Source organism: Bubalus kerabau, chromosome 17 (assembly GCF_029407905.1).
Source record: "Bubalus kerabau isolate K-KA32 ecotype Philippines breed swamp buffalo chromosome 17, PCC_UOA_SB_1v2, whole genome shotgun sequence".
Lineage (NCBI taxonomy): Eukaryota > Metazoa > Chordata > Mammalia > Artiodactyla > Bovidae > Bubalus > Bubalus kerabau.
The window spans coordinates 17,005,041-17,029,790 of record NC_073640.1 but is presented as its reverse complement, the minus strand read 5'-3'; the positions used below and the strand labels follow the sequence as shown (position 1 = coordinate 17,029,790).

Here is a 24,750-nt window from a genome sequence, read left to right as displayed (position 1 = left end):
GGCGGAGCGCCTGTCTGACGGCGCTGACAGCAGCATTCACCCAGAGTCTTCACCTGGAAACCTCCGCGCAGGTTGGGGAACGGCACCGCCAGGCGCCTGCGCAGAGCTCGCGCCTGCGCGGACTTCGCTTGAGTGTGCGGGGCGGGGGGCGGAGGCGAACCAATCCCTGCGCCTGCGCAGAGTCAGACCGCGTCTTCGGGCCAGCGGGGGCGGGCTCAGGGTCGCCAGCCTATCTTCCGATGCCACTCATTGGCTGAGAGGTGGAACATGGGCCAGGCCCACCTTTGATTGGGCGACACGCGAGCAGGTGGGGCGTTGAGGACCAATCGCCGGTCCCGCTGCGGCGCGGGTGTGGAAGGCCGGCTGCCGTGGGTTGGGGTCCCTCTGTTCTTCGGCCATGGCCTCAGAGAAGCCGATCGTGGTGGTGACTTGCACCGCGCCCGTCAACATCGCTGTCGTCAAGTACTGTGAGTGGTGGGCTCGTGAGGCGCAGGATGTAGGGGCCCTGCGGACAGGGAAACTGAGGCTGGGAGGGGTTTGTTTGGGCGGTGGACCGGGTCCCCGGCCAGCGGCAGGTGGGCTGGGCCCTCGTGTGGACGTGGTTGTGGGTACGCGTGCAGATGTGGGCACCCTCCCGCGGTGCGATCGCGGAGCTGGGCACCACGTGCAGCCAGGAGACCTGGGGACGTGTTTCATACAGGATGTCGGTCCCCGTTGGGGCTTGATTCCCACGGCCACGCCCACCCTGCCACCTCCACCTGCTCTCGGTGTCTGTCTTGTTCAGGTCTCAAGAATGCTCCCGGGATTGGCTCCTCTCCCTCACTAGTTTCTGGAGAGTCACCCGCGTGAATCTTGGAGTTCCCCAGGGGGGAGGGGCCGCAATTTGCTTGGCAATATGCCTTTGCAAGGCAACTGGGCTGTTTCCAGTTGGGATCAATTATGGGAAAACCTGCTGTAAACTTTTATGTACAGGTTTTTGTGTCAATGTAAGTTTTCATTCTTCTGGATAAATGCCCCGGGAGTACACTTGCTAGGTCATAGAGTGGTTGCATGTTTGGTTTTTTAAAGAAACAAACTTCCCATTTGGCTGTACCATTTTTCATTCCTGCCAACCACATATAACCGTATGGGTGATCCAGCTTTCTGGCACACGTTGTTCTCACCAGCTGTTATTTTGGCCATTCTGATGGTGACATCCCACTATGGCTTTAGCCTGTTTCTTCTGCTGCTCGGTGATGTTGAACAGCGTTCCGTGTGCTCATTTCCTCTCCGTGAGCCTTAGGTGAAATCTCTTTTCAGGACTTTCGTCCACATTCTAACTGAACTGTCTGCTTTTTACCATTGAGTTTTGAGAGTTCGTTTTGTATTTTAGATAATAATCCTTGCTACATACAAGGTTTGCAAATATTTTCTCCCACCGTGTAGCTTCTCTTTTCATCCTCCTAACAGAGCCTTTCAAAGGGTTGAAGTTGTTAGATGGTGGTGGGGGCCAATGTGTCATCTTCTCCATCCTTGGTAGCAAGTCAGAGACATCTTGATTCTAGCCCTTCATCCTGAGGAGTGTTTACTATGTTTTTTCCTAAAAGTTTTAGGCTTTTACATTTTAAGTTGAAGTCTGATCTATTTTGAGTACTTTTGTTCAAGACATGAGACTGAGGCGTGGCTGTGTTGGGCCATGGATGTCCAATCACCCAGCGGCATTTTCAGAAGAGGCTGCACACCTCCTCCAAGGAACTGCTTTTGCACTTTTGTCAGCAAGCAACTGGACATGTTTATGGGGGATCGTTCTGGGTTCTCCTGGGTTACCTACCAGGATTCGTTCTCCTCATGTCCTGTAACTGTCCGCCACCCCAAGGACGAAGGTGGGGACCCTTTCGTCCCCACCTGTGCCTAACAGTGGATCTGAGATTTTGGACTTTCTGGAAGGTTTTCCATATTTGCTGTGATATGCAGGAGTGGAAGAGCTCAGCAGAAGTGGGGGTAATTCCAGAGTGTCTCCAGGGGTATAAGCAGGGAGATTTAAGAAATTTTCAGTAAATGGGGCTTCTTCTGTTTGGGAGGGAAAGGGGACAGACTTAAATCAGAGCATTCAGCACCCAGCAGGCACTCCAAGAATACTTGCTGAATGAGTGAAAAACAAAACAGAAGCAGTGAAGCAAGGGGATGGACTGGCCTCCAGCTCTGCTCTCAGGAGCTAAGTGAAGTGGGGATCAATCGACGAGGGATTCCTGGAGGCAGGGGCACAACAGGAGGGGGACTTAGATTGTGCAGTGAAAGAGCAAGATCCAGGCAACTTGGGGATCTATGAGGTGGCGGTGGCAGTGGGGAGGGGCAGGGCACTGGTGGGCGAGAGCAACAGGGTGCTGGTACACTGGGCTGGGACACTGACTGGCTTTGCGGCGGGCCGTCTGTTCCAGGGGGAAAGCGAGATGAGGAACTGATCCTGCCCATCAATTCCTCTCTGAGCGTCACATTGCACCAGGATCAGGTGAGCATGGGTTGATGCTACACATCAAAAAAATATTTACAAAACCCCTGTTTACAGATGGTAGCAGTACATCTCCAGCCAACGAACGCCATCCATCCCATCGCCCACTGTGAGGTGTGCTCAGCACACGGGCACGTACATGCTGAGCCCTCCTAGGAGGTCCCTGCCCTGCATTCTCTGCTGGGAGATGGGCGTGTGGGCCCTGCCCTGTGTAGTGGACACCCACAGGGCATCCCCACCACTTGAACCTGGCCTGCCTTGGCCTCCACCTCCACGTCCCTGTTCTCTAGCAAAGCCACTGCCCTGAGCCGGTGACTAAGAAGGACCAGGGGAGGAAAGGCCCCACAGAGAGGGGGGCTTGGCCGGTACCCACCACTGAGGTGCCCTGAACTTTCTTTCCCAGTTGAAAACCACCACGACGGCCGCCATCAGCAGGGACTTCACAGAGGACCGGATTTGGCTGAATGGCCGGGAGGAGGATATGGGGCACCCTCGCCTCCAGGCCTGCCTGACGGAGAGTGAGTAGGGTCCTTGCCCCTACCCCTGTGCCGCTTCCTCGCGCTGGGTGGGTCTGAGCACACAGAAGGCGCTGCCGTCACCTGCCCCCTCCCCACCTCACATCTCAGGGGCCGCCGATGCTTGTCAGCCTGGCCAGGTCTGGGCCTGGGGTCTCCCGAGAAGGGGGAGGTCTGTGTAAGGAGCTCGGGCAGAGGCCAGTCCCCCTGTGCTAACCCAGGCGTCATCTCCCATCCTCGCAGTCCGCCGCCTGGCCCGTAAGCGGAGGAGCGACGGCCATGAAGACCCACTGCCTGTCAGCCTCAGCTACAAGGTTCACGTGGCCTCGGAGAACAACTTCCCCACAGCTGCAGGCCTGGCCTCCTCGGCTGCAGGCTATGCCTGCTTAGGTGGGTGCCCCAGGACAGGTCCCAGTGCTTGCCCTGCACGCGAGGCCACGGCCTCAGCCATGTCGCACCTCTGAATGCTGAGATATTCTGGGGGCTCTGAAGGGAGGACCTGCCACATGACAAAATCCCCCTCAAACTGGCTTAAACTAAGTGGGGGTGATTTCTTGGCTTACGTAGCAGAACCCCAGGGCTGTGGCTCCAGGCTCCAGGCTCTCAGACGGCCTATTAGGAGCCCATCTTGCTCCTTCGGAACCCCTGCTCTGCCCTGCCCTCCTGTGGCTCACTCTCTAGCAGGGCCCACCACCCCCAAGCTGGGGGCAAAGCCGGTCACCACAGCAGTGGGTGGTTGGGTCACATCCTCCACGTAGCCCTGAGACCAGTGAACCAGGGCAGACAGCTTGCCTTGTGGACACCCTAGGGCCGCATCCCGGCATCATGCCCTTAAGAAGTCCTGGCCTACGCCCAGCACTGCCAGCAGCCCCAGGCCTCCTGGTCCCCAGAGGGCTCCTCCTCCCAGCAGCTCATGTACCCTGAGAGCCCTCTGTGGAGGCTAAGCCTGTGAGCACATGGGTGCTGAATGCCAGCCACGGAGCTGAGGGCCGAGGCTCCATCCCCCAGGTGCCCCCCTTCTCTGTCACTGAACACAGACCACCCCCCCCACCCCCAGCCTATCTGAGCCTCCCTCACCTCCACCTGCAGCCTACGCCCTGGCCCGGGTCTATGGGGTGGACAGCGATCTGTCGGAAGTGGCCCGCAGGGGCTCAGGCAGCGCCTGTCGCAGCCTGTATGGTGGCTTTGTGGAGTGGCAGATGGGGGAGCGCCCCGATGGGAAGGACAGCGTCGCCCGTCAGGTGGCCCCCGAGTCACACTGGCCAGAGCTCCGAGTCCTGATCCTCGTGGTGAGTGGGGGGCCCAGCTGGGGTCGAGAGGGCCTTCCCAGGCTCCCTGGGCCGCGGGCATGGTGAAAGCCTCACTCCCTCGCCGCAGGTGAGCGCCGAGAGGAAGCCGATGGGCAGCACGGCAGGCATGCAGACCAGCGTGGAGACCAGTGCCCTGCTCAAGGTGAGGCCAGTGGGCAGCTGGGCGGGCGGCTCCTCAGGGGTGCTCGGAAACGAGGCTCCGCGGCTCCATGCAGCTCATGGGCTGGCCATCTGCCTTGCAGTTCCGGGCAGAGGCACTGGTGCCGCCGCGCATGGCCGAGATGACCCGCTGCATCAGGGAGCGCAACTTCCAGGCCTTTGGCCAGCTGACCATGAAGGACAGCAACCAGTTCCACGCCACCTGCCTGGACACCTTCCCGCCCATCTCCTACCTCAGTGACACATCCCGGCACATCATCCAGCTGGTGCACCGCTTCAACGCTCACCACGGGCAGACCAAGGCAGGTGTGGGGCTGGGCGCCCCAGGCGGGCTTCACGGAGCCTGCTTTGCTGGGGGCTGCGTCTCCATCTCACTCTCATTGGTGGCACAGCCCCCATGTTGGAAAAACTCCACTCCCCTTCCTGAGTGGGTGGCCTTTGGGTCCTGGAAGCTGGTCTGAGCCCATCTGACTGCCCGTTTCCAGGTGGCGTACACTTTTGATGCGGGTCCCAATGCTGTGGTCTTCACCCTGGATGACACTGTGGCTGAGTTTGTGGCTGCCGTGAGGCACAGCTTCCCCCCTGAGTCGAACGGAGACAAGTGAGTTGCAGGCCCCCATCCAGGAGGCCATGGCGGGCAGCAGCCATGAGGACCACAGGCAGTGTCTCCACATGCATCCCCATGTGGCTGTGGATGCTCGTCCACTTGGCCCAGCCCCAGGGGCACGTACGTGCCTGTCTCCAGCAGCCCCTGTGATGACGGGGGTATCTGGATTTCTCCCTCCCAGCTGTTTAAGGGGCCCTGTTCTCAGTGTGGGGACACTTGACCCACTAGGGATGTGAGAAGCATGTGTGGGTTCTTTTTATCTGTCGCCCTAAGGAGGCAATGAGGCTTCTGGTGGGTGGAGCTGAATACTGCTCCCATACTGCGTAGGATGGGCCCCACAATCGAGGACGTGGGGGCTCTGGACTCATCGCCCTGGTTACGCGGGGGTGGTTTGTGGGATTAAGCTTGAACTGAGGCCGTTTCTTAAGCTGTGTCCCCACGGGGCATGGCAGCATGGTGGGCCAGGGCGAAGGGCAGTACCCCTCAGAGACAGCTAGGCCTTGGCTTTCTCACTCCGTGTGTGCCTGTACCCACCATTTAACCACCTCAAGGTGTGCAGCCCAGTGGTGTTAAGAACAGGCTGAGCACCCTTGTTCATCAGCCCCAAAGGCCCCAACCCCGCTGGCAATCACGACCCCCAGCAGTCCTGCATCTGCCAGTGCTGCACACGTCCCACCCCTGCCATCCTTGGACTGCAGTCCAGCCCTGCCTTCTTCCCCCAGGTTTCTGAAGGGGCTGCCCGTGGAGCCCGTCCTGCTCTCAGATGAGCTTAAAGCTGCGCTGGGTATGGACCCCGTCCCCGGCAGCATCAGATACATCATTGCCACCCAGGTGAGTCCTGGCTGCACACTGCACGTGCCCTGCAGGCTTGCCCCAGGGCATCCACAGGAGGGCCAGTGAGGTAGCCGTGACCCTGCTCCTTGGTTTCACAGCACCTAGTGTTCCCCTCAGTCACTCACAGAGGATATTTAAGGACTGATGGATGCCTGTGGTGTGCAGGGGTGGGGCTGGACTGTAGGGTACCCTCCAGAGCAGGTCAGGGTCCCATTTGACTCCCAGACCTGTGACCTATGCTTCCCAGGCCTTGGCCTCTGCCAACCGCCCTGGACTTGCTGTCCACTCCACGTCTTCCCAGAGGGACTGAGCCTCTGCCTGAGGATTGGGCCCTGGGCCCAGCATCACCAGGGTGTCTGACTTGCCCTCATTTCCTCGAAGGGCAGGTGCACTCTGTCCCTCCCTGATGATAATTTCTTAACCCCACAGGTGGGACCCGGGCCTCAGGTCCTGGATGACCCTGGCGCTCATCTCCTGGGTCCTGATGGTCTGCCAAAGCCAGCTGCCTGAGCACCTCTTTGATGGGGCCCGGCCGCCGCTGGGAGAAGGGGCCGCTTTGCTGGGACTGGGAGCCGGGTGTGGTGGTCAACAGGCCACGCTTTTTGGGATTTGTGGGTGACTGCCTGCTCTGGGCCGGGCCATGTGCTGTGGCTGAATTGGGCAATGGAATGACGCCTGCAACCACCCAGGTGATCAGGGGCAGCCCCCCCAAGTGCCTCACCTTTCCCTGACCTGTACCCAGTGCTTGCTGAGATGGGGACCTGGACCCCGATCCAAGACTAGGGGACTGAGCCGGCAGGGAGCTGCTGGTGTATCGATCATGAAGGGCTCTCGGGCCCTGGACTCATGGCCACCCCACTGCCACAGAAGGTGATGGCATGTCGGGGTACCCCTCAGAGCTGGAAGCCGGGTCACCGTGCAGGGGATGACCTCAGGACAGCTCCATGAGGTGCTCCCCCAACTCTGAGCCCAGGCCTCTGAGCAGGTGCAGTGTTGTGTCTGCGGGACAGGGGAGCAGTGCCAAGGCCAGAGTAAAGGCAGTTCGAGGACTCCACCTGGCCTGGTGTGCTTTCTGCAGCCCTTACCCAGGGGGCTGGGTGGCCATTGTAGGGGGCAGGGCTGGGGCCTCCCTGCCATGGGTGGGATGCTCAGCACAGGCCACAGCCACACAGTGCTGGATGGATGTGGTCACTAAGGCCGACAGGCTGGGGAAATTATTCGGGTTTGGCTTTAAGCTCGGTCCATGTCCCCCTTCCAAGTGAGTTCCATTCTTCTCCACTGTCCTAACCCAGCGGGGGTAGTAGGGGGAAGTAGCTTCTGAGCCCTCTGACCTTGACCCTAAAAGGGAGTCCAAGGAGGGAGGTGACAAAGGACAGGGCCCAGCACTACTGGGTTTTCCCAGAAGCTTCCCATACTCACCCGCCCTTCCCCTCAAGTTAGTCCAGGGTTACCAGTGGGGCCAAGGCCACCACACCTGCACTAGCCCAGGGCCGGATGCGGCCCGCCTCCCAGGAGGCTCCCCACGAGGTCAGGGGCTGGCCTGAAGCCCTGCTTCCCCTCCAGGAGTCCAGCTTCCCCTCCAGGAGTCCACCGAGGCCGGGCTGGCTGGGCCTGCAGGGGAGGAAGACCTGAGGTCCCGTGGAGGGAGTGCGGGGCAACGCTCCTGGGGCCCCATCTACCGCCGGCCTGTCACCTGGGGAACCGGGTTGGGGCGGAGCCAGCGGCGGGGCGGGGCGGCGCCGGAACTTGGGGAACTTGGGCGGGGCGGGAGGCTTGCTGAGCTCTGGGGCCGCGGGGTCTGAAGAGTCCGAGCCGCGTTCGAGCCGATCTGCCGCCATGGGGCAGATCGAGTGGGCCATGTGGGCCAACGAGCAGGCGCTGGCGTCCGGCCTGAGTGAGTGGGGGGCGCTCGCACTTTGGGCGGGGGCTGCAGAGGGGCTGCTGAGCCTGGGGGCGGAGCGCCGCGGCAGTGCAAGGGGGCGCTGGGGCTGGGGAAGTAGGGGCCTGGAGACCCCAGGCTGCGAGAGGTAAAGGGGGAAGGGTAGGCTGGAGAAGGGACAGGAGCAGGGGTCCTGAGGAGCCACAGACACCCGGCTGGAGCCTGGGGTTGGGGCCCGGGCCCGGAGGCTCCAGTGGGCGACCTGCAGCGCCGGTGGGAAGGGGCTGGGGGCCTCTGTTGGGAGCAGGCTACAGCCGCCAAGAGGAGCCTTGGGGCTGGGGAGGGGGATTCGGGGCCCTCCTGCCCCTGCACCCCATGCACACCCACACCCCCATCCTCTGCCCTCCTCCTCCCCCGCCCCCACACACGCACAAAAGAGGAAGTTCAGTCTGGGGAAGAAGCGCTTGCCCCCGTGGTTTCCGGAGAACTCACCGCCCAGCAGGGCTGGGAAAATCCAGCATGACCCACCCCTGCCTGGAGCGACCCTCCTGCCCTCGGATGGAAGCTCCCTCCCCTAAGGCTCCTGGGCTGCGGAGGTGGGCTCCTCCTGCCTCCTGGCCAAGGGCTTGGTCCATGGAACTGGGTGACCGCTCTGTCTCCCGGGGCGCAGCCCTGAGTCTGCTCAGAAGGACATTGCACAAGGCAGCTGGGGACGACCCATGTGACCCCTCCCACCCAGCTCCCAGGGCCTGCTTCTGGGTAGGAAGGCGGCCGTCCCCCCTGCTTCCCTGTGCTCAACCGAGGTACGCACTTGGACTCAACTTCTCAGGAGAGGGTGGGGCCTGAGGCTTGAGGAAGCCGCCCGTGGCTCCGCCCCTCCCAGGAAGGCCCCGCCCCCAGTGGGAGTGGGCGGGCGAGAGGACCCAGGGATAAAGTGGTGAAGGTCTCATCCACCACATCTCACCTGGGACCCACCCTGAGGCCCCCACCACCAACCTGGGGACTGAAGGAAGGAGCCTGTGAAGCTGGGCTGGGGGTGGGGAGGGAGTACTTTAAGGTCACATTTTGGGGGGTGGGCAACTTTGAGGTGCCAGGCAGGGCAGCCCCCTTCTGGCTTCTAGATAGCGGAGAACGCAGTGCGTCAGTATGTGGCTCTCCTTGCTTCTGCCCAGAGCTGTCTTCTCCCCCTGCTCTCCACCCCTCCCCATCACCACCGCAATGACTGCTGCTCGTCTTCCTTCACAACCTTCTGGCTCTAAATTCCTCCTCTTGCTAACTCCTGACTCAGTACCAACTACAGGCCCCATGAGCATCTCAGCCCACTGGCCCTTTATGTTGTAGAGAATCACATCTGATCAGATCACGGTCCCTCTATCTCCCACCACTCTGCCCCTGCCCTTCTGGCCTCGGGGGCCCACCACCCTGGTGTTTGCCAGAGGGCTGGCTCCCCCCACTTCACCTCTCTGCCCACATCCACCTGCTCAGAGAAGTTTCCCGAGCTCCCAGCCTGACAGCCACGCCACCCACCTCATTCTCCATGATCTGAAGTGTCTGTCCCCATTGAGAGACCCCAGCCCCCTCTGAGAGCTGAGGCTACCGCTAATGACGCAGGCTCAGGCCAGGGAAACTGCATGCCCAGGTTGAGTGGACGAGCCACTGCCTGAACACAGGAGCAATGGCTCTTCCCTCCTCCAGCACAGCAAGTGTGAACATGACACCAGCAGAAGAAGGCCAGGGTTCAGGGGCTGAAGGGAGGGGCGGGGGGTCAGAGCTTTTACCCTTTACCTCGTGGGACTCTGAGGCCAGACCGAGAAAGGCTGCTTGAACTAGAAACAGACCAAAAGATCGTCCCCTCCAAGGAGTTGTGTTATCTGCCACCACAGCCTGGACGAAGAAAGCCACAAGGAAGACAAAACCGCTGGAAACTCAGGCCTGTGCTACATACGGGGCAGGGGCTGCCCTCTCCCACTGTGCTGCAGGGACCACCAGCGAAGTTCAGGTCATCAGAAAGGAGTGCTGAAGGGCGTGCTCCAGCGAGGGCGAAGCTGGATCCAGAGGGAAGATGGCTATGCCACTGTGAAGACACTGACTGTAAATAATTAATAATTGTGGCTAATTTGGGGTGAGATTAAAGATAAACCTTCTAAAGTCCACATTTAGTTCAGGAAGAGGAATTTTAAAATTACAGTTTGATCAAGTCAGTAGAAGGCAGGAGAAGCAACAAGAAAAGCTTGTTCAAGAGGAAACCCAAGTAAGATAACAAAGTAGGTTATCTGCAATCACAGTCAATAAAATGTGTCAAATTCACTATCAGATTGCTTAAAGGGTGAAGAATTTAACTCTATCAGCTGATTCATAAAAGCCCAACACTGGAAGCAACTGACATGTCCCAAAGGCTGCTGCTGCTGCTGCTAAGTCGCTTCAGTCGTGTTCGACTCTGTGCGACCCCAGAGACGGCAGCCCACCAGGCCCCCCGTCCCTGGGATTCTCCAGGCGAGAACACTGGAGTGGGTTGCCATTTCCTTCTCCAAAGCATGAAAGTGAAAAGTGAAAGGGAAGTCGCTCAGTTGTGTCCGACTCTTAGCGACCCCATGGACTGCAGCCCACCAGGCTTCTCCATCCATGGGATTTTCCAGGCAAGAGTACTGCAGGAGAATGCATAAATAAATTGTGGGAAACTACCTGATGAGACAAACAGCGAGCTGGAGCTCTGTGCAAACCACCCCAGGAAGGGCCTGGACCAACCTTCTGTCAGCAAAAGAAGAGCCCCCAGGAAACCTGGGGTGGGGGAGAATCTTGATATGGGTGGAGGTCACATGATGGGGGTCACACGTGTTAAAAGTCTGTGCACTTTAGGTAATTGTGATACCTCAGTAAGTGACTGGAACCCTGAGAATGGGTGGCCGTGACGGAGTGACAAGTGTGAGTGTACATCACGCCTCTGAGCGGTACGCTGAAGCTACCGCTGTAGAAGAAAATCACTGGGGAGGAACGGGGGCGATGCACATGCTCACGGCAGGTGGGCTGTGATCAGGTGCACACAGGGCCGGAGAGACCAGGCCCACCGACCCGGCATCACACAGAGCACACGAACAGGACCAGCCCACACACCCAAGGCCAGGAGAGAGGGTCCACGCAGCTGGTACAAAGTCAGCCTTAAATGGTTGGTGGTCCTTAAATGCACTGAGCAAGCGCTCAGGGTGCCACAGCTCACAGGCCTCGGGGGTGTGTCCAGGCTGGAGCCAGGCCCTGCCTCCCTCTCAGCAGCTCCTCAGCCCCCTCCCTGCCTCAAATGCTGCTCTTGGGAATGGGTCCCAACGCCCATGCCTACAGCCACCCCCATCATCTACCAAGGTCTCCCCTGCCTGGGTCCCCTTCCTGGGCTAACGGGGGCGGATAGGGCAGCTCTGTGGTGGACTGGTGGCCCCCCTTGGGGAGGGGTCCCTGGGGAGGTGGCCAGAGCCCCTGCAGGGATGGGGTATGGCACTTACTAACCTCCTTCTCCTCTGCCCACAGTCCTTATCACCGGGGGCATCGTGGCCACGGCCGGTCAGTTCACCCAGTGGTACCTGGGCGCCTACTCCATGTATCCTCTTGCTGCAGACCCAGGTCGGGGTTGGGGCCAGAGAGGCTGCTGCCCCTTGAAGGCAGGAGGGGCTCCGAGCAGGGAGGTGACAGAGTCTGGGGACCTGGGCCCTGACAAGGGAGGGAGGTGTCCGCGGCACCTGAGGGCTGACACTGAGGCCCGAGAATGCTCGGGGTCCCTCCACATTCCCTTCTATCAGTCACCCTCCCCAGCTGGCCGGGCCTGTCCACCAGGGGACCGAGCCCCACTTGTCCCGGCCAGTCCAGCTGTTACAAGCCCTCCAGATGCCAAGGCAGGCATGGGGGAGGGAGGCTGCCCTGTTGGAATCCTGTGGACCTCAGGCAGTGGCCACACCTCTCTGTTCTCTCATCAAAAGAGCCAACTCCCTGGGGCCTCTCAGGCTTGATCTGGGCTGTTCTTTAACCTCCGCTTCAGAGCAGCGGGCGTATTGGTCTGCCTGCTGGAGTACCCTCGAGGGAAGAGGAGCAAGGGCTCCACCATGGAGAGGTGGTGAGTTTCCTACCGGGCTCCGGGCACCACCCCCCCCCCCCACCAGCTGTCACTACGAGGAGCCTGTCACTCCTGTCTCTCCGAGGCTCAGCACTGGCCCACTCAGGGTCTGCCCTGCCACTGAGCCTGAGACCCCCTCCCCTCCCCGGGACGAAGAACCGGGTGGTCTGAGAGGCTGGGGCAGGTGGAGGGTGACATGGCCTGTCTCCCCCTCCCGCCCAGTGGACAGAAGTACCTGACCAGAGTGGTGAAGCTGTTTGGGCCCCTCACCAGGAACTACTACATCCGGGCCTTCTTGCACCTCGGGTGAGCCTGCACCCACTTGGGACCCCCCAGCACCACCGGCAGAGGACTGCTGGGGTCGATCAGGCCCCTCCCAGCCCAGAACCCGTTCCAAACAAAAACCCAGGTCCCAGGCTCTGCCAAGGGTTCCCCAAACCTGTATCTGCCATTAACACTTCACCCTAGCCTATAGCTTAACTCAGGGATAATCGGTGCCCCGGGGTTGATGGCTCAGCTGCCCCCGGTGAGTGTTGGAGAAACCGCCATGCTGCCGAGACCTCTTCCCAGGGTGGTGGCTGGGGGCCAAGAGCCCTGTCCCAAGACTTGGGCAGAGAACAGCTCGGGGTGAAGTTAGAAGTCCAGCCGTAGCACTGGGCCTCCCCTCCGTTCAGGGTCCTGCGATCCTGTGCTGTCTGACCCGGGCCGGGGGCGGGGGAACTGCGGACCCCCTCTGACCATCCTCTGTCTCCCCTGTCGCTTCTGACTGCCCTCCACCCCTACTCCAGGCTGGCGGTACCTGCTGGCTTCCTGCTCGCCACCATCCTGGGGACAGCCTGCTTGGCCATTGCAAGCGGCATCTATCTGCTGGTGGGTAGCATCCTTGCAGTCAGCCTCAGCCTCATGGCTGGTCCTGCAAGCCAAGCCCGTGTCCTGGCTTATGTTGTGGGGACAGTGACACTGTGGCTTCCATGTGTGGCCCATCTAATGTGCTAGCCACTCCCCTACATCCTCCTGTAACCCATGCCACAGAGCCTCGACAGGGGAGGGGGGAACCCCACTTTACAGACAAGCGGCAAAAGCTCAGAGAGGGGACGTGGCTGGCCTGCCGGGCCCTGCTTGGAGTGGGATCCATTGCTCAAAGTTTTCTATCCAGTTCAGGGTGCTGCCAGGAGCACTTCCCTGGGACTCATGAGCCTGGTTGGTGCCATAAGCCACGCGGTGCTGGGTTTGCCTGGAGTCCAGGTTATGCAAAAGGCCCCTTAAGGCCATCTTTATAGCAGGGTGGGGAGGCTGGGAGGTGGGGAGGAGGGGGCGGGGAGCTACGACAGTGGAGTGGGGAGGGACGGATGAGGATCCCTGCCAGGCACAGGTTGCTGAACGCCCACTGTTCGCATGCTGCCTGCCGCTGTCAGCCCACAGGCATGGGTTCCAACCCAGACACAGCCTCCAGCCTCCCAGAGTCAGTTTTGACTTGATTGCTCTACTAATTCCAACCCCGGACGCCCCCCTCGTACGTCGCAGCTGAGTCCTGTGCCGCTTGTTCCGATCTTTCCCCCATTTTTTCTGTTCGGGTACCGTGTGTGTGCTTTCATTGTGAACCCTTTGTAGGTTTTAGCTTTTGAGGATACTTCCTCTCTGTTAGGGATCCTTGGATTCTTCACTGAGCAGAACACAAGTTTGTCGTCTAAGTTGTTTTTCTACTTTATGGTTTGTGCTTTTCTGCCCCTGCTGCCTGTCTGCTGTATTTCCCTGCATTATCTTCCTTTAATTTTCTAGCTTTAGCTTCTGGGATAGAGTGTTCTAGTCTTTAACTTAGGAGGTGTGATTATAGAACCTCTTTTCATTCTTATACTTCATAAATTATATGTCGTCACCTTTTTTTTTAATCAACTATTATGGGATACAAAGTTAGAGATACACATTTCTAGGTCCACTTGGCTTGTGGCCGTGGGGCAGGCCCAGGATTCTGCATTTCGGCAACTTCCCTGGGCTGCAATCTCCCCCCTTGACATGCCTGGGCCCCTGGCCTCCCACACTGTGCCTGCCACCACCCCCCCACCCCCACCCAGAGCTGCTGGCCTCAGTTCAGCATCATGCCCCTTAGGCCTGGGCTCCTGTCCTGCTCCCAGCCCTTAGTCCCTGGGAGGAAGCCTGGTCTTGGGCTGTGCGCCTGGCAGTGGCCTCCAGGGGTCATTCAGAAGCCCCAGGGTTCCACTGTCCCCCTCTTGAGTTGAGGTGTCTCCTGGCTGGTGAGACAGCTGGGTTCTGACCATGTAGCCTCAGGCCTGGCTCATAACCTGACTGAGCTACAGCCCCTCAGGTCTTGCTGAGCTCAGTCCTGTCCTGGACCCTGGCGGGGGTAGGGGAGCGCAGGGACTGGGTGAGGGGGCGGCCCAGGAGGACCCACGCCCAGCCTGTGTGTCCTGCAGGCGGCCATCCGTGGGGAGCAGTGGAGCCCCATTGAGCCCAAGCCCAAGGAGCGGCCGCAGATTGGGGGCACCATCAAGCAGCCACCCAGCAACCCTCCACCCCGGCCCCCGGCTGAGGCCCGCAAGAAGCCGAGTGAGGAGGCGGCGGGGGTCCCCACGGGTGGCCCCCAGGAAAACCCCATGCCAGTGAACGACGAGGTCGTGTGACCAGAACCTCAAGCCGCTCTGGCCCGCTGAAGCTTTGAAGGTCCTTCCTCCTGTGGGCAGGCCAGTGGGTGGGTGGGGGTGTGTGGTGCCCAGCCAGGGGTGCCCCCTTTCCTGCAGCCTCCTTGGGGTTCTTTGACAGCAGGTCTCGGTGCCTCGCCTGTTCCATGAATCATGTACCTGGAATTCCCTGTGTTTGTGTTTCTGCTCTGGAAATGAATGTCTCGGGTCTGGGGGGAGGGCCTGTGTCCTCCCAGATCCCCTATCTGCCAGGGCTCACCTGCTGGAGCACCCCTCGGACCACACTGGGGTTGATGTGCCACAGGCAAGATGCCCGCGCAAGAACTTCCGCCCACTCTGGGTTGCCAAAACTGTTACCAAACCAAATGCAGGTTCTCTTACCCCCGTGCAGCAAAGCGAACCTACTGACTTGGGTCATGGTGAAGGAAAGGGCAGCGTTATCACAGGCGCTGAGCCAGGAGGCCAAGCGGCTCACACTCAGAATACCCCCAGCCCCCTCATGGCTTTCAGGGAAAGGTTTTTAAGGACAGTGAGGGAGGGTGGCGGGTAATCAACAGACAAGAGACCCAAATTTGGTTCCACAACACACACACACACACCACGCATGTCCCCTGCTTACTCCAACACACCACACACACACCATACAAGCCACGGCAGGGGCCTCAAAGCTCATCAGCTCACACCCAGCCTGGGAGGCCCTTCCTTCCTGGATACTCAGTCCCCCAAAGTCTGGGAAAATCCTTCAGTCACTGGCCTCCTGCTCTCACAGTTTCAGAACCGGGGTCTCTGGGACCTCTGGCCCGGAGGGCACCCTGCCCATCAACCAACACTCTGTCTTCAGCATAAATCCAGCAGGCTCACTGTTCCCCACCCCCTGGCCACTCCCAGCACTACCTGGGCCTGCCCAGTGCCCGGCTCAGAGCCCAGAGACACACAGGGCAGACCCCACCCTACCCCCAGCCCCACTGCTCTGGACCCCATCACCCTGCCCACTGGCCTCCAGCCACCCTGATCTCCCAGACACAGCCTCTGCACGGTCCGCTCCCTCTGCCTGGAGCACAGGGCCCTGGGTGGCCAGCCGGGTCCTCCTCAGGTGGCTTCCACTGCAGTCTCTCTCTTCCTGATGTGTTCACAACCAACAGGCCAAGCGCTTTGCCGCGGGTCCTGCAGCTGTGAGTCACCCGCAGGGCAGGCAGGGGGCTGAGCGTTTTGTCACTGCTCCATTCCCAGTGCTGGGCACATGGTCGAAACTCAGGGCGTAAGTGCTGACTGAAGACTCCTTCCAGGCTCAAGACATAGTCACCTCCTCCAGGAAGCCTTCTCTGAGACCCTCCTGCCTTCCTGGGCCTTACACACAGTAGGTGTCAGTCATTGGGTGAAAACGGCAGGGGGTGCGGACAACCGTCCTGCAGCCCTGCGGCTCAGCATCAGCCCTCGGAGCTGAGGTGTATCACAGGTAGCAGGGAGACTGAGACTCTAAAGGGGGGTCGTGACTGAGCCAGGATGCTGAGGCTGTGCACTCAGCCTCTAAACTCTGCCTGGAATGTGCTCTGATCCAGGATATCCTGCCATGAGTGGGCGGGCAGTTCCTCGGTAACTGATGGGGCACCTGAGCTGGTAAGCCTGGCTGCCCCTCTCTAGCAGGTCACCTACAGTGCACAGAAGCCTTAGGGGGGTGTCTAGAGTTTTCTGGGCCCCTGTTAGGGCTGGGGGAGCATGACTCAGCCAAGTTAAAGACATGTCCCCCTGAGTTGACCACTTGCCCTGAAGTTACCCTGAGGACACCTGTCTGTGGGGCAGGGAGGTGGTCCCCAGGGACCACAGCCATGTCTGTGAATAGAGGGCTGGGCTTTGGGAGTGTGGCCCATCACCAGGCCCGGGAGCCACTGCTCATCTATCAGGGCACACTTGGGCTCTTCTGTTGAAACCTACCCCGCCCTGGGTGCACCTGGGATCATGCACAGATCTTTCTAGGAAACACCACACCAGTGGCTGCCCCTGGCGGGCAGTGATCAGTGACTACCCCTTGGGCCCCAGATGGGTATAGAGGGCCTGGCGGGGGTGAAAGTGAGAGAGGGGCTTCACCCACTGCCCTCTGTGCCATCCAGGTCTGTGTTCTGGGGGCGGTTTATCAAGTAAACAACTTAGATTCACATGGAAAATGAAAAGCTGTTTTAGAAACACAGGGGTACTTGTTCCTCCCAAGGGGCTGGGGTGAGGGCCGCCCAGGGGCCTGGAGGTGGAGGCAGCCATCAGAACACAGTTTCCCTTTTCTGTAGGTGTTTTAACAAGTCCTAGAACAGTGAAAATGTTCCTTCTAGCCTGGATGTTTCTGTGAAAGGGTAAACTGTGAATTTCGAGGTGGGGGCTGCCGGGCGCAGGCCCCCGCCCCGCTCCTCACCCAGCCTTTACTGGAGCCAGCCCTTCCTGGAGGCTCGTACCTGCCCAAGACCCCAGGGGCACATAAATAACCAATAAATACACATAAATAGGAGGGCCTCCCTGGAGGCCAGTTCAGGAGCCAAGCGGCATTCACCGGGCCGACCTGGGCAGGACGCAGGTGCAGCCCACAGGCACGCGGATGAACTCAGCATGGAAGGTGAAGGCCCCAGGCGTGGGCACCCCCGTGGCATCCCGGGAGCAGGGCCTGCGGCGTAGCACCAGGAGGCTCTGGACCAGCGGCACTGAGTTGAGTGCGGCCGTCTCGCGGCCCGTCTTGGCGCTGATACAGCCCCGGCACAGGCACTCGGCGAAGGCCAGCTTCTGTGGGTAGCGGCTCTCGTCCGTGTCCACACTGCGGGGACAAGTGGGGTGTCAGAGAGCCTGGAGGGTGCCTCCCTCCCTCCCCACGCTCCCCTACCCAGCCATATGCACTCAGGGCCCAGGGCCTGCGGTGTGGGGCACTGAGAGCACATGGCACACAGCTGGTGCCCAATGAGTGCGGGTGTGCACGTGCCCCATGGCCTCCCAGAGCATGGAAGCCTGCTCTCTTCCCACCTGTCCCAGTCTCACCCCTGCAAGGACTCAGATAGGGGGCCCAAAATAACCCAGGGGACCCTGGTGTCCCAGGTCTGGGCTGCGATTGAGACATGAGGCGAGGACTGGCTCACGTGGAGCCTTACCCTTGCCCTCATGGACCTGGAACTGCCGGCCGGAGGTCACGGGGAGAGCGCCCAGGCCCCAGGAGCCCGCCCTCACCGGTATCTCCAGGGAGAGATGGAGCGCTGGTGGACGTCAGCTTCCAGCACCTCCCCCGGCTGCAGCACGGGGCACTGAGTCCCGGCCGGGGCCCCCGCGTGCCTCCTCCTGCGGCCTACCGCCTCCAGGCTGGACACCAGGGCCACTGGCAACGCCTGCTCCCACTTGGCAGCTCGGGCCAGCAGGTGTGGGGGGGCGTGGCCCAGGGGCAGCTCCTCGGAGGAGTAGCAGCGCAGGGTGCCAGGGCTGTGGGGGTGGGTGTGGGCCCCCACCAGCAGTGAGGGGCTGTGGCGAGCCAGGCTGGCGGGAAGCCAGAGCAGAAGCAGGAGGCCAGGGAGGAGCTGGTGGAACAAGCGGTGGGTGGTCAGGGGTGGTCAGGGATGGGACCCTCCACTGCCACCCGTGGGCTCTGCTCCCGGTGGAAGGATGGGGTAGGGGAGGTGTAGCCTCCCTCTATGGCTGATGGAACAGGAGGTCCGGAGGGGCCAGCCTCTCAGCCCAAGCTCTCCAGCGAACCTGGGATCCAGGATCCTGGCTCACTTTGACCCTGAGATCTGATGGGTTTCCTGGACCCTACCCCCGACATCCTCAGCCTGGGGGGTCAGTGAACCACCAGCCCTTCAGGGTGCAGGTGGGGGTACGGGGAGAGGAGCATCTTACCATTGCAGCAGGGGCTGGGCTCTGGGCTCCCGGCTCCAGCACGTCCTTGGTGGTTGACCTGGCGGCGGCTGGCCTGTGGCGCCCTTTATACCTGGGGCCACACCTGGGGAAAATCCGGGCGCCGCTTCCTCCTCGGGAAGTGCCTGGCCGTGCTTCCTCCTTCCCTCCCTGCGACCGTCCCCTCCCCTCCTCCTCCTCCATCCTCCGCCACCACCCCCATCTCTCCCCCGTCCCTCCCCTGCACCCCCCAGGGGGACCCTGCCTCGGGCAGAGCACTTGCAAATGTGGCTGAGAATGAAGGGTCTTGCCTGACACTCTTGAACCTTCTGTAAGCTCGAGTCCTAGCCACTTGTATGTTTCTGCGGTTTGGACCTGGTGCCCGGGGGGCGGGGGGCTCCTGCATTTTGTGCTGCTGTCCAGTCCCCCACCAGGCTTGATTCTCTCATCCATTCTTCTTGCCAAGAGGGAGGTTCCAGAAGGGACAGGGGCCGGTGAGCGTCTTCAGGTTTCTCTGTTGGGCTTTTGTGGCTTTATCAACAAAGTTTAAGTCCAAGCGTGAGGGGGTGATGATGCCCTGGAACCTTTAAGATGCAGGGTGCCCTAGGAAGGTTTCTAAGGAGGCCCCAGGAGCCCACCTGTAGCAACTCTGTGCAGCTGGCTGGGGGTGCTGGTGTGGGGGGCTTCGTTATCCTGAAAAGGAGCCAGTTTGGAGCCAGATTCTGCAAAGTTTTGAGTGCTAGGTTTGGATGCCATCCTGGGAGGGCCCATCTGCCCTGATTTCTCGAATCTGTACCACATGTCCAGCTGAAGAGGGCCTCGCCGTGGAGGATGGGGTCAGCTCTCCTGGTTTCCCACCTGCCCGCAGGAGGCAAAACGCACACCATCAAGGCACCAGTCTGAGTTTGGAGGCCCAGACTCAGTGGATAGAAAGACCCCTGAGACAGCACTGGGAGAGGCAGGGTAACACCTGGGCCCTCTCAGGGCCTCTACTGGGCAGTGCGTGACTCTGGGCCTCCAGTCCACCCTCCCTCCACGCCTTGATCTGGAGTAAACCTTTCCGAAGCAGGCGCTGCATCATAGCTGTTCTCCTGGCTTCTTCCGGATGAATGGATGGACACATTGAGTCCCCAGGCTGTTCCTGCCTACCACGCCCCTGCCCATGGCCACCCACCTTCTGCTGATACACCTCCTGCAGTGGGGAGCTCACCACCTGTATTTGTCACAAGTGGGGGCCTTAAGAGAAGTGTCTTTTCTCAGGTTTGGAGGCCGGAAGCCCCAGGTCAGTGTAGGCAGGGCCTCTCTCCCAGCCCTGGTGGCTCCTGTGGTCCTCGGAGGTCCCGCGGGTGCCTCTCTCCCCAGGTCTCTCTCCTCCACAGCTTTCACACTCTCCAAATCCAGGATGATATCATCAAGATCTGACCTTGACCATGGCTACAGAGACCGTTTCCTCAGATAAAGGCACACTCCTCACGGGCACTGGGGCTATTAGGACCCTGACATGACTGAAGCAACTTAGCAGCAGCAGCAGCAGCAGCATGGTTTTAGGGGAACAACAGAGCCCCTTATACCTTCCCCTGGGCCAGATGCTCAGGTTGAGAAAGACCCCGCTTTCCTACAGCACACTCGGACCTCAGAAATTCCAGTCCCTTCTGCCTGGGCCCCACAAGTGAGGGGAAGTGGTACCTGTGCCTGGCAACAGCCCCTGGGGAGAAGCTGCCTGCAGACTGGGGAGGTGGCCCCAGCAGTGGCCTTGCCTTTGTGTGGCTGGGATTCCCACACAGGATCTTTGGAAGTGAAAGGCTGTAGAACTCGCTCACGCAGTGGTCCCTACGCCGAGGGCTGAGCTCTGGCATTTTCTGTGTCTTTTTGAACAGCTGAGCGAGTGGGCGAGTCAGGGACAAGTCTTGAGGCCAGGCCATGTGCCTCCCTCACTGTTGCCCTGAGCTGTTCTGTGGGCATTGGCGGGCTGATTGGGGTTGGGATCAGGGTCTGGGGCATCAGCCGGAAAGACAGGGCGGGGCCCAGCAGTGCCTCATTCCTGCGGGTGGCTGAGGCAAGCACACCAGTACCAGGTTGGGCAAGACTGGAAAGGGAGCTGCAGGAGGAAGGCCAGAAGGCTGTTGTGGAGGAGGTGTCCTGGATGGCTCCACCCCCAGACCATTAAACCACACCCACCATATCCCTGTCCCCAGACTGCACCCATAGGGCCATGCTCCCAAGTCCCTGCCTGGAGAGATGCAGAAAAGGGATGGAGCGGGGACAGAGTGGGAAATGGAGGTATGGGAGGAGGGATGGAAGAAGATAGGCACAGAGATCCAAGGAGACTCGGACAGATGCAGACACTGCGGACAGAAGGCAGTGGAGAGAGAAGGCAGATCCAGGGCAGGAGACACATGGACAGACTCATCAGGGACAGTCCCTCCGTCCCTGCCCATGACTCGGAGCCCTGAGAGAGAAAAAGGCAGATCCAGGGCAGGAGACACATGGATAGACTCAGCAGGGACAGTCCCTCCGTCCCTGCCCATGACTCGGCGCCCTTGCAGCCCTGGCTGGACAGGAGCAGCCCAAGTGGGCCTGAGCTGGGGAAGTGGCCTGCAGGATGGGTTTGCTCTAGGTTCTTGCAACTCCAGGCTCAAAGTTCTCCCTCATCTTATGGGGAGACCTAGGGGCAGACCTCAGTACCGTCTGTAAAGCGGGGGTGGCAATCCCCTCCCCCTTCCCTCCTGTAGCATGGGCTTCTCGACCACTGGGCCCAGGCAGCACTGCCCACGGTGAGTCTATGCCACAGTCCAGTTTTCTTGTGCTCCCCAAACTTTGCACTGTCAGGAGCAATCTCTTTGCCTTGTCCTAGTCCTTGGCCCTTCAGGGGCTGGCTGACCAGGGTGGGGGTCCCTGCTCGTATACCCAGGGCTTGTGCCTCCTTTCAGCCCAACTCCTCCTGCCAATGGAGGCGGACTGCCGTCATCTGGGGTGTACAAGCCTGGGGGCTGGGGTGCTGGACAGTTGGCACAGGGCGGGAGGGGGTGTCCAAGTCAGCAGATGACAGCAGGCTCGTGGGGCGGCAGGCAGGTGTGACCCCCATCATGAGAAACCCGAGGGAACTTCACTGTCACTGAACTGAGCTGCCCCATTAGCTCAATATGTTCACTCATACGTTGGAGACTATACTTCACATTTGAGTTAGAAAAATTATAAACTAAAAACATGGTGTCTTCCTTTTCTCACCCTTTCAAGAAAAGGGGAGAAGGCCTCATCTGAAGCTGGTAGTGGGACCCGTGGGGTGGCCTGGTGGGCAGAGGTCCTGAGGGCTGCTGCTCCTCATGGGTGGGGCCCGCTCACCAGCCAGGGGCGGGGAGGTGTAACTGAGACCCGACCCCTTCCCTGGAGAAGAGGAGAGTTAACATGAGAAAACTCAGAAGGCTGGGGTTTCAGTTTACCCTCCAGAGGGCCAGCTCGAGGATGGCACTCGAGCAGTGGACAAGGGAGGGGTCGGAGCTGTGAGAGGAAGTGTGGGGCACAGCTGGGTCAGAGTTCCAGGAACAGGAAATAGTGTGTGCAAAGGCCCTGGGGTGGGAGGAATGCCAGTGGGCAGGGAAGGCTCGGGTCAGGTCGGGGTCTGACGTGTAGGAGGAGGCTGGAGGGGCGGGGCCTGCCGCGGAGGAGGAGGAGGGGAGGAGGAGGGCTGGAGGAGGGGCGGGAAGCAGAGCTTGGGCTTGAGGGAACAGGTCGCGGCTCTTATCTTCTAAGGTGAACAGCCTGGCCGCACGTTCCCCGGAGGGCAGAGATGCTGAGAACCCATTACACCACGGAGCCTCCCTTTTCCCAGATGCTTGGCCTGGAATGTTCTTTCCACTAGATCTGTGGTGGAGCTGGCTCAGGTGTGATCTCAGCCCTCCTGGGACAGGTCCTGCTCCCAGGTGGCAGAGGGCAAGCTGCGTTTAAACCCAGCCCCGGTCCAGGGACCCAAGGCCACAGGTCCAGCCCAGGCATGAAAGGTCGGGTCAGGCCAGCCCCTCGGCTGAGTGCAGAGACCTGCCTGGGGGCTCACTTGTGGACTCCTGGCTTCAGAGGTCATCACTGCCTGGCTAGCTGGTGGGGCCCAGCACCTGGGGCCCAGCGTGCAGGGCCAGGCTGTCAACCTGAGGTGCCCTGCATTCCAGCCCCATGTCCTCGAAGGCCGCCCACTTGGAGAATGGGGAGTTCCCTCTGCACCTGGCTTTGACCTGATGGCAAACCAGATAAGACCTGAAGAATTACCCAGACACACGCCATGATGAGGCCGGTGGTGCAAGAGGCCTCACGTGTGCTGTGCTGCGGGGCCGGCGCTGCAGACAGGCCACTGGAGGCCCCGCGGCACTGGCTCCCGCCCAGCTCTCCTGTCCCACATTTGAAGGGCCATGCAGCCTTGGGGCAGAGGACCTGGTCACTGCATGCAGCTCCAGGGTCACGATCCCAGGCCAGAGCCCTAGGTGGCTCCTCCTGACGCCCCCACAGTGAGGTTCTGAGAGGTGAGTTGTCTGCCAGGACTCACGGGACTTGCTTTAAAGGTAGTCTTCCGAGGGCAAAGGCCCTGATACAGGTCTGGGCAAGGGCACTCCCAGGCCCCTGGCACCACTCTGCAAAGTCAACCCACAAGGGAGGGTCTCCCTCCAGTGGTCCTGGTCCCCTGGGAGGGGAGCAGGGGCTGAGCAGGGCGTGGCGGCGTTCCTGCCCTGCATTGGGACGGTAGCATGGCCCCGCTGGGACGTCTCACGCACAGACACCTGCACGTCCGCGTGGGGTCCAACCTCGTGTGAGGCACTCGGTGGAGAACTGGCTTGTAGGCTGGAGTAATCTCTGGTCCAGGGCCCACCGGGAAGGTGGCCTCCGGTCTAGGCAGAGATGGCGGCCCTCAGAAAGCCCTGCCAGGCCAGCCACCGCAAGGAAACCAGGTGAGCATGCTGCGGGGCCGGACTAGCAGCTCCAGGGGCATATCAGCGGTCTCCTTCAGCCAGCGATGCCCAGTGGGCATCACCAAGGGGAGGATGCAGGGGGGCTGGGCACAGGCAAACATCACCACCAGGGCAACACAGCTGTTTATCAAAATATTTTATTTTAGGAGACCCCTCAAAAAAAGACCCTCCACATCTGACAGATGCCCAACAATACCCTTGGCCTTTTTTTTTTTTTTTCAGTCTTTTCTGTGTTTTTCTTTTTTTCCTTTTTAAATCAACTAAAACAATTTGATGCTTAAAATAAAAGATAGGAGTATTTCCCAATCAGACTTTAGTCAAGAATATATATATTTTTGATCCTGGGGACGGCGGGGTGGGGAAGACGCTCGGCAGCACTCAAGTGTTCCTGGTTACAGGAGGAGGGTGGAGCTGGGGACGCCTGCCTGAGCGGAGGGAGGACTCGTAACTGACATAAAATCGGAGCTGGTCCTCGGTGCCGCTGTGCCCTCGCCCACCTGGCTCGAAGGACTTCTGCTCTGGGAAGGGGTTGGTTCAGTCTGGGATTCAGCGTCATCTTCATTACATGTGTGGCTTCTTTTCCAGCTGAGAAACTTTTTTTTTCTTTTTTAATTTTTAAAAAGAATCACAGCCAAAATAAGACATAAACTGCAAAATCCAAAATGGCTGCGCTTACCCTATTTATAAAAACAGGTGAGTCCCTGCCTCGGGGAGCAGAGCCCGGGCTACACCTTCCCGGGGATCTTGGCCCGCTTGCGGGCGATGGCGTCCTCCACAGCCTTGAGCTGCTTCAGCAGCTCCTCCCGCCGTGACAGCGTGCTGGCCTTCCCTGACTTGGTGCCCGCAGTGGCGGTGGTGCTGGTGTCCGAGGCTTTGCCAGGCACGCTGGTGACCTTGCTGGAGCTCTTGGACTGGGGTGACAGCGGGCGCTTCCTGCAGGGGTGGGGAGGCCATCAGAGAGGGCTGCTCTCTGAGAGCCTCCTGCCAGGGGCCTGGGTCCCAGGAGCTGTACCTGCTAGACAGAAGGCACCCCCTCCCCAGCGGACGAGGCCCCCACCACAGACGAGCGTCCAGGGTCCAGCTTGGGTTCTGGCCACAGTCAGCATGGCCCCCCGTGCTCCTCCCATGCCCTGATCGCGGAGCACACCTGGGAGGTGGAAGGCACAGTACCGGGGCTCGCCTGGAGCCCACCGACCTGGTCCTCCCACTCTGGTCCTCGCCCTGTGCCAAGGTAGAACCCACGCTGCTGATCCTGACTTCAAGCAGCGCTATGGGCCAAGGGCTGGGGGTGTGGGGCTGTGTCTGTGCCCCTCCTGCCCGGCCCCTCCACCCAAACCCAGGGTGCTGGTGCGCAGGGACTCGGCCTGCTTCCAGGGAAAAGGTGAGCCCCACTCC

The 24,750-nt window shown here is 60.3% G+C and overlaps 3 protein-coding genes across 6 annotated transcripts in view; 2 read left to right on the top strand and 1 right to left on the bottom strand.

The window, feature by feature from the left end:
- The first annotated feature begins 263 nt into the window (after nt 1-263).
- Nucleotides 264-6,967, top strand: MVD (mevalonate diphosphate decarboxylase). Its single transcript, XM_055553190.1, has 10 exons — nt 264-467; nt 2,418-2,488; nt 2,892-3,006; nt 3,247-3,393; nt 4,093-4,292; nt 4,381-4,455; nt 4,556-4,774; nt 4,958-5,073; nt 5,802-5,910; nt 6,343-6,967. The coding sequence occupies exons 1-10, from the start codon at nt 398-400 to the stop codon at nt 6,421-6,423; spliced, it is 1,203 nt and encodes a 400-aa protein (XP_055409165.1). The 5' UTR covers nt 264-397; the 3' UTR covers nt 6,424-6,967.
- Nucleotides 6,968-7,663: 696 nt separating this feature from the next.
- Nucleotides 7,664-14,940, top strand: LOC129631311 (cytochrome b-245 light chain). Its single transcript, XM_055552245.1, has 6 exons — nt 7,664-7,807; nt 11,309-11,378; nt 11,814-11,888; nt 12,111-12,194; nt 12,677-12,758; nt 14,321-14,940. Exons 1-6 carry the CDS (start codon nt 7,750-7,752, stop codon nt 14,525-14,527), a joined length of 576 nt encoding a protein of 191 aa, XP_055408220.1. The 5' UTR covers nt 7,664-7,749; the 3' UTR covers nt 14,528-14,940.
- An 8,536-nt stretch (nt 14,941-23,476) lies between these two features.
- ZC3H18 (zinc finger CCCH-type containing 18) overlaps nt 23,477-24,750 on the bottom strand; it is a 42,583-nt gene continuing 41,309 nt past the window's right edge. For all 4 annotated transcript variants that reach the window (XM_055552021.1, XM_055552022.1, XM_055552023.1 and 1 more), the window contains one exon: nt 23,477-24,288. In XM_055552021.1, coding sequence (XP_055407996.1) covers nt 24,081-24,288 — 208 coding nt within the window. In that variant the 3' untranslated portion in view covers nt 23,477-24,080. The remainder of the gene's footprint in view (nt 24,289-24,750) is intronic.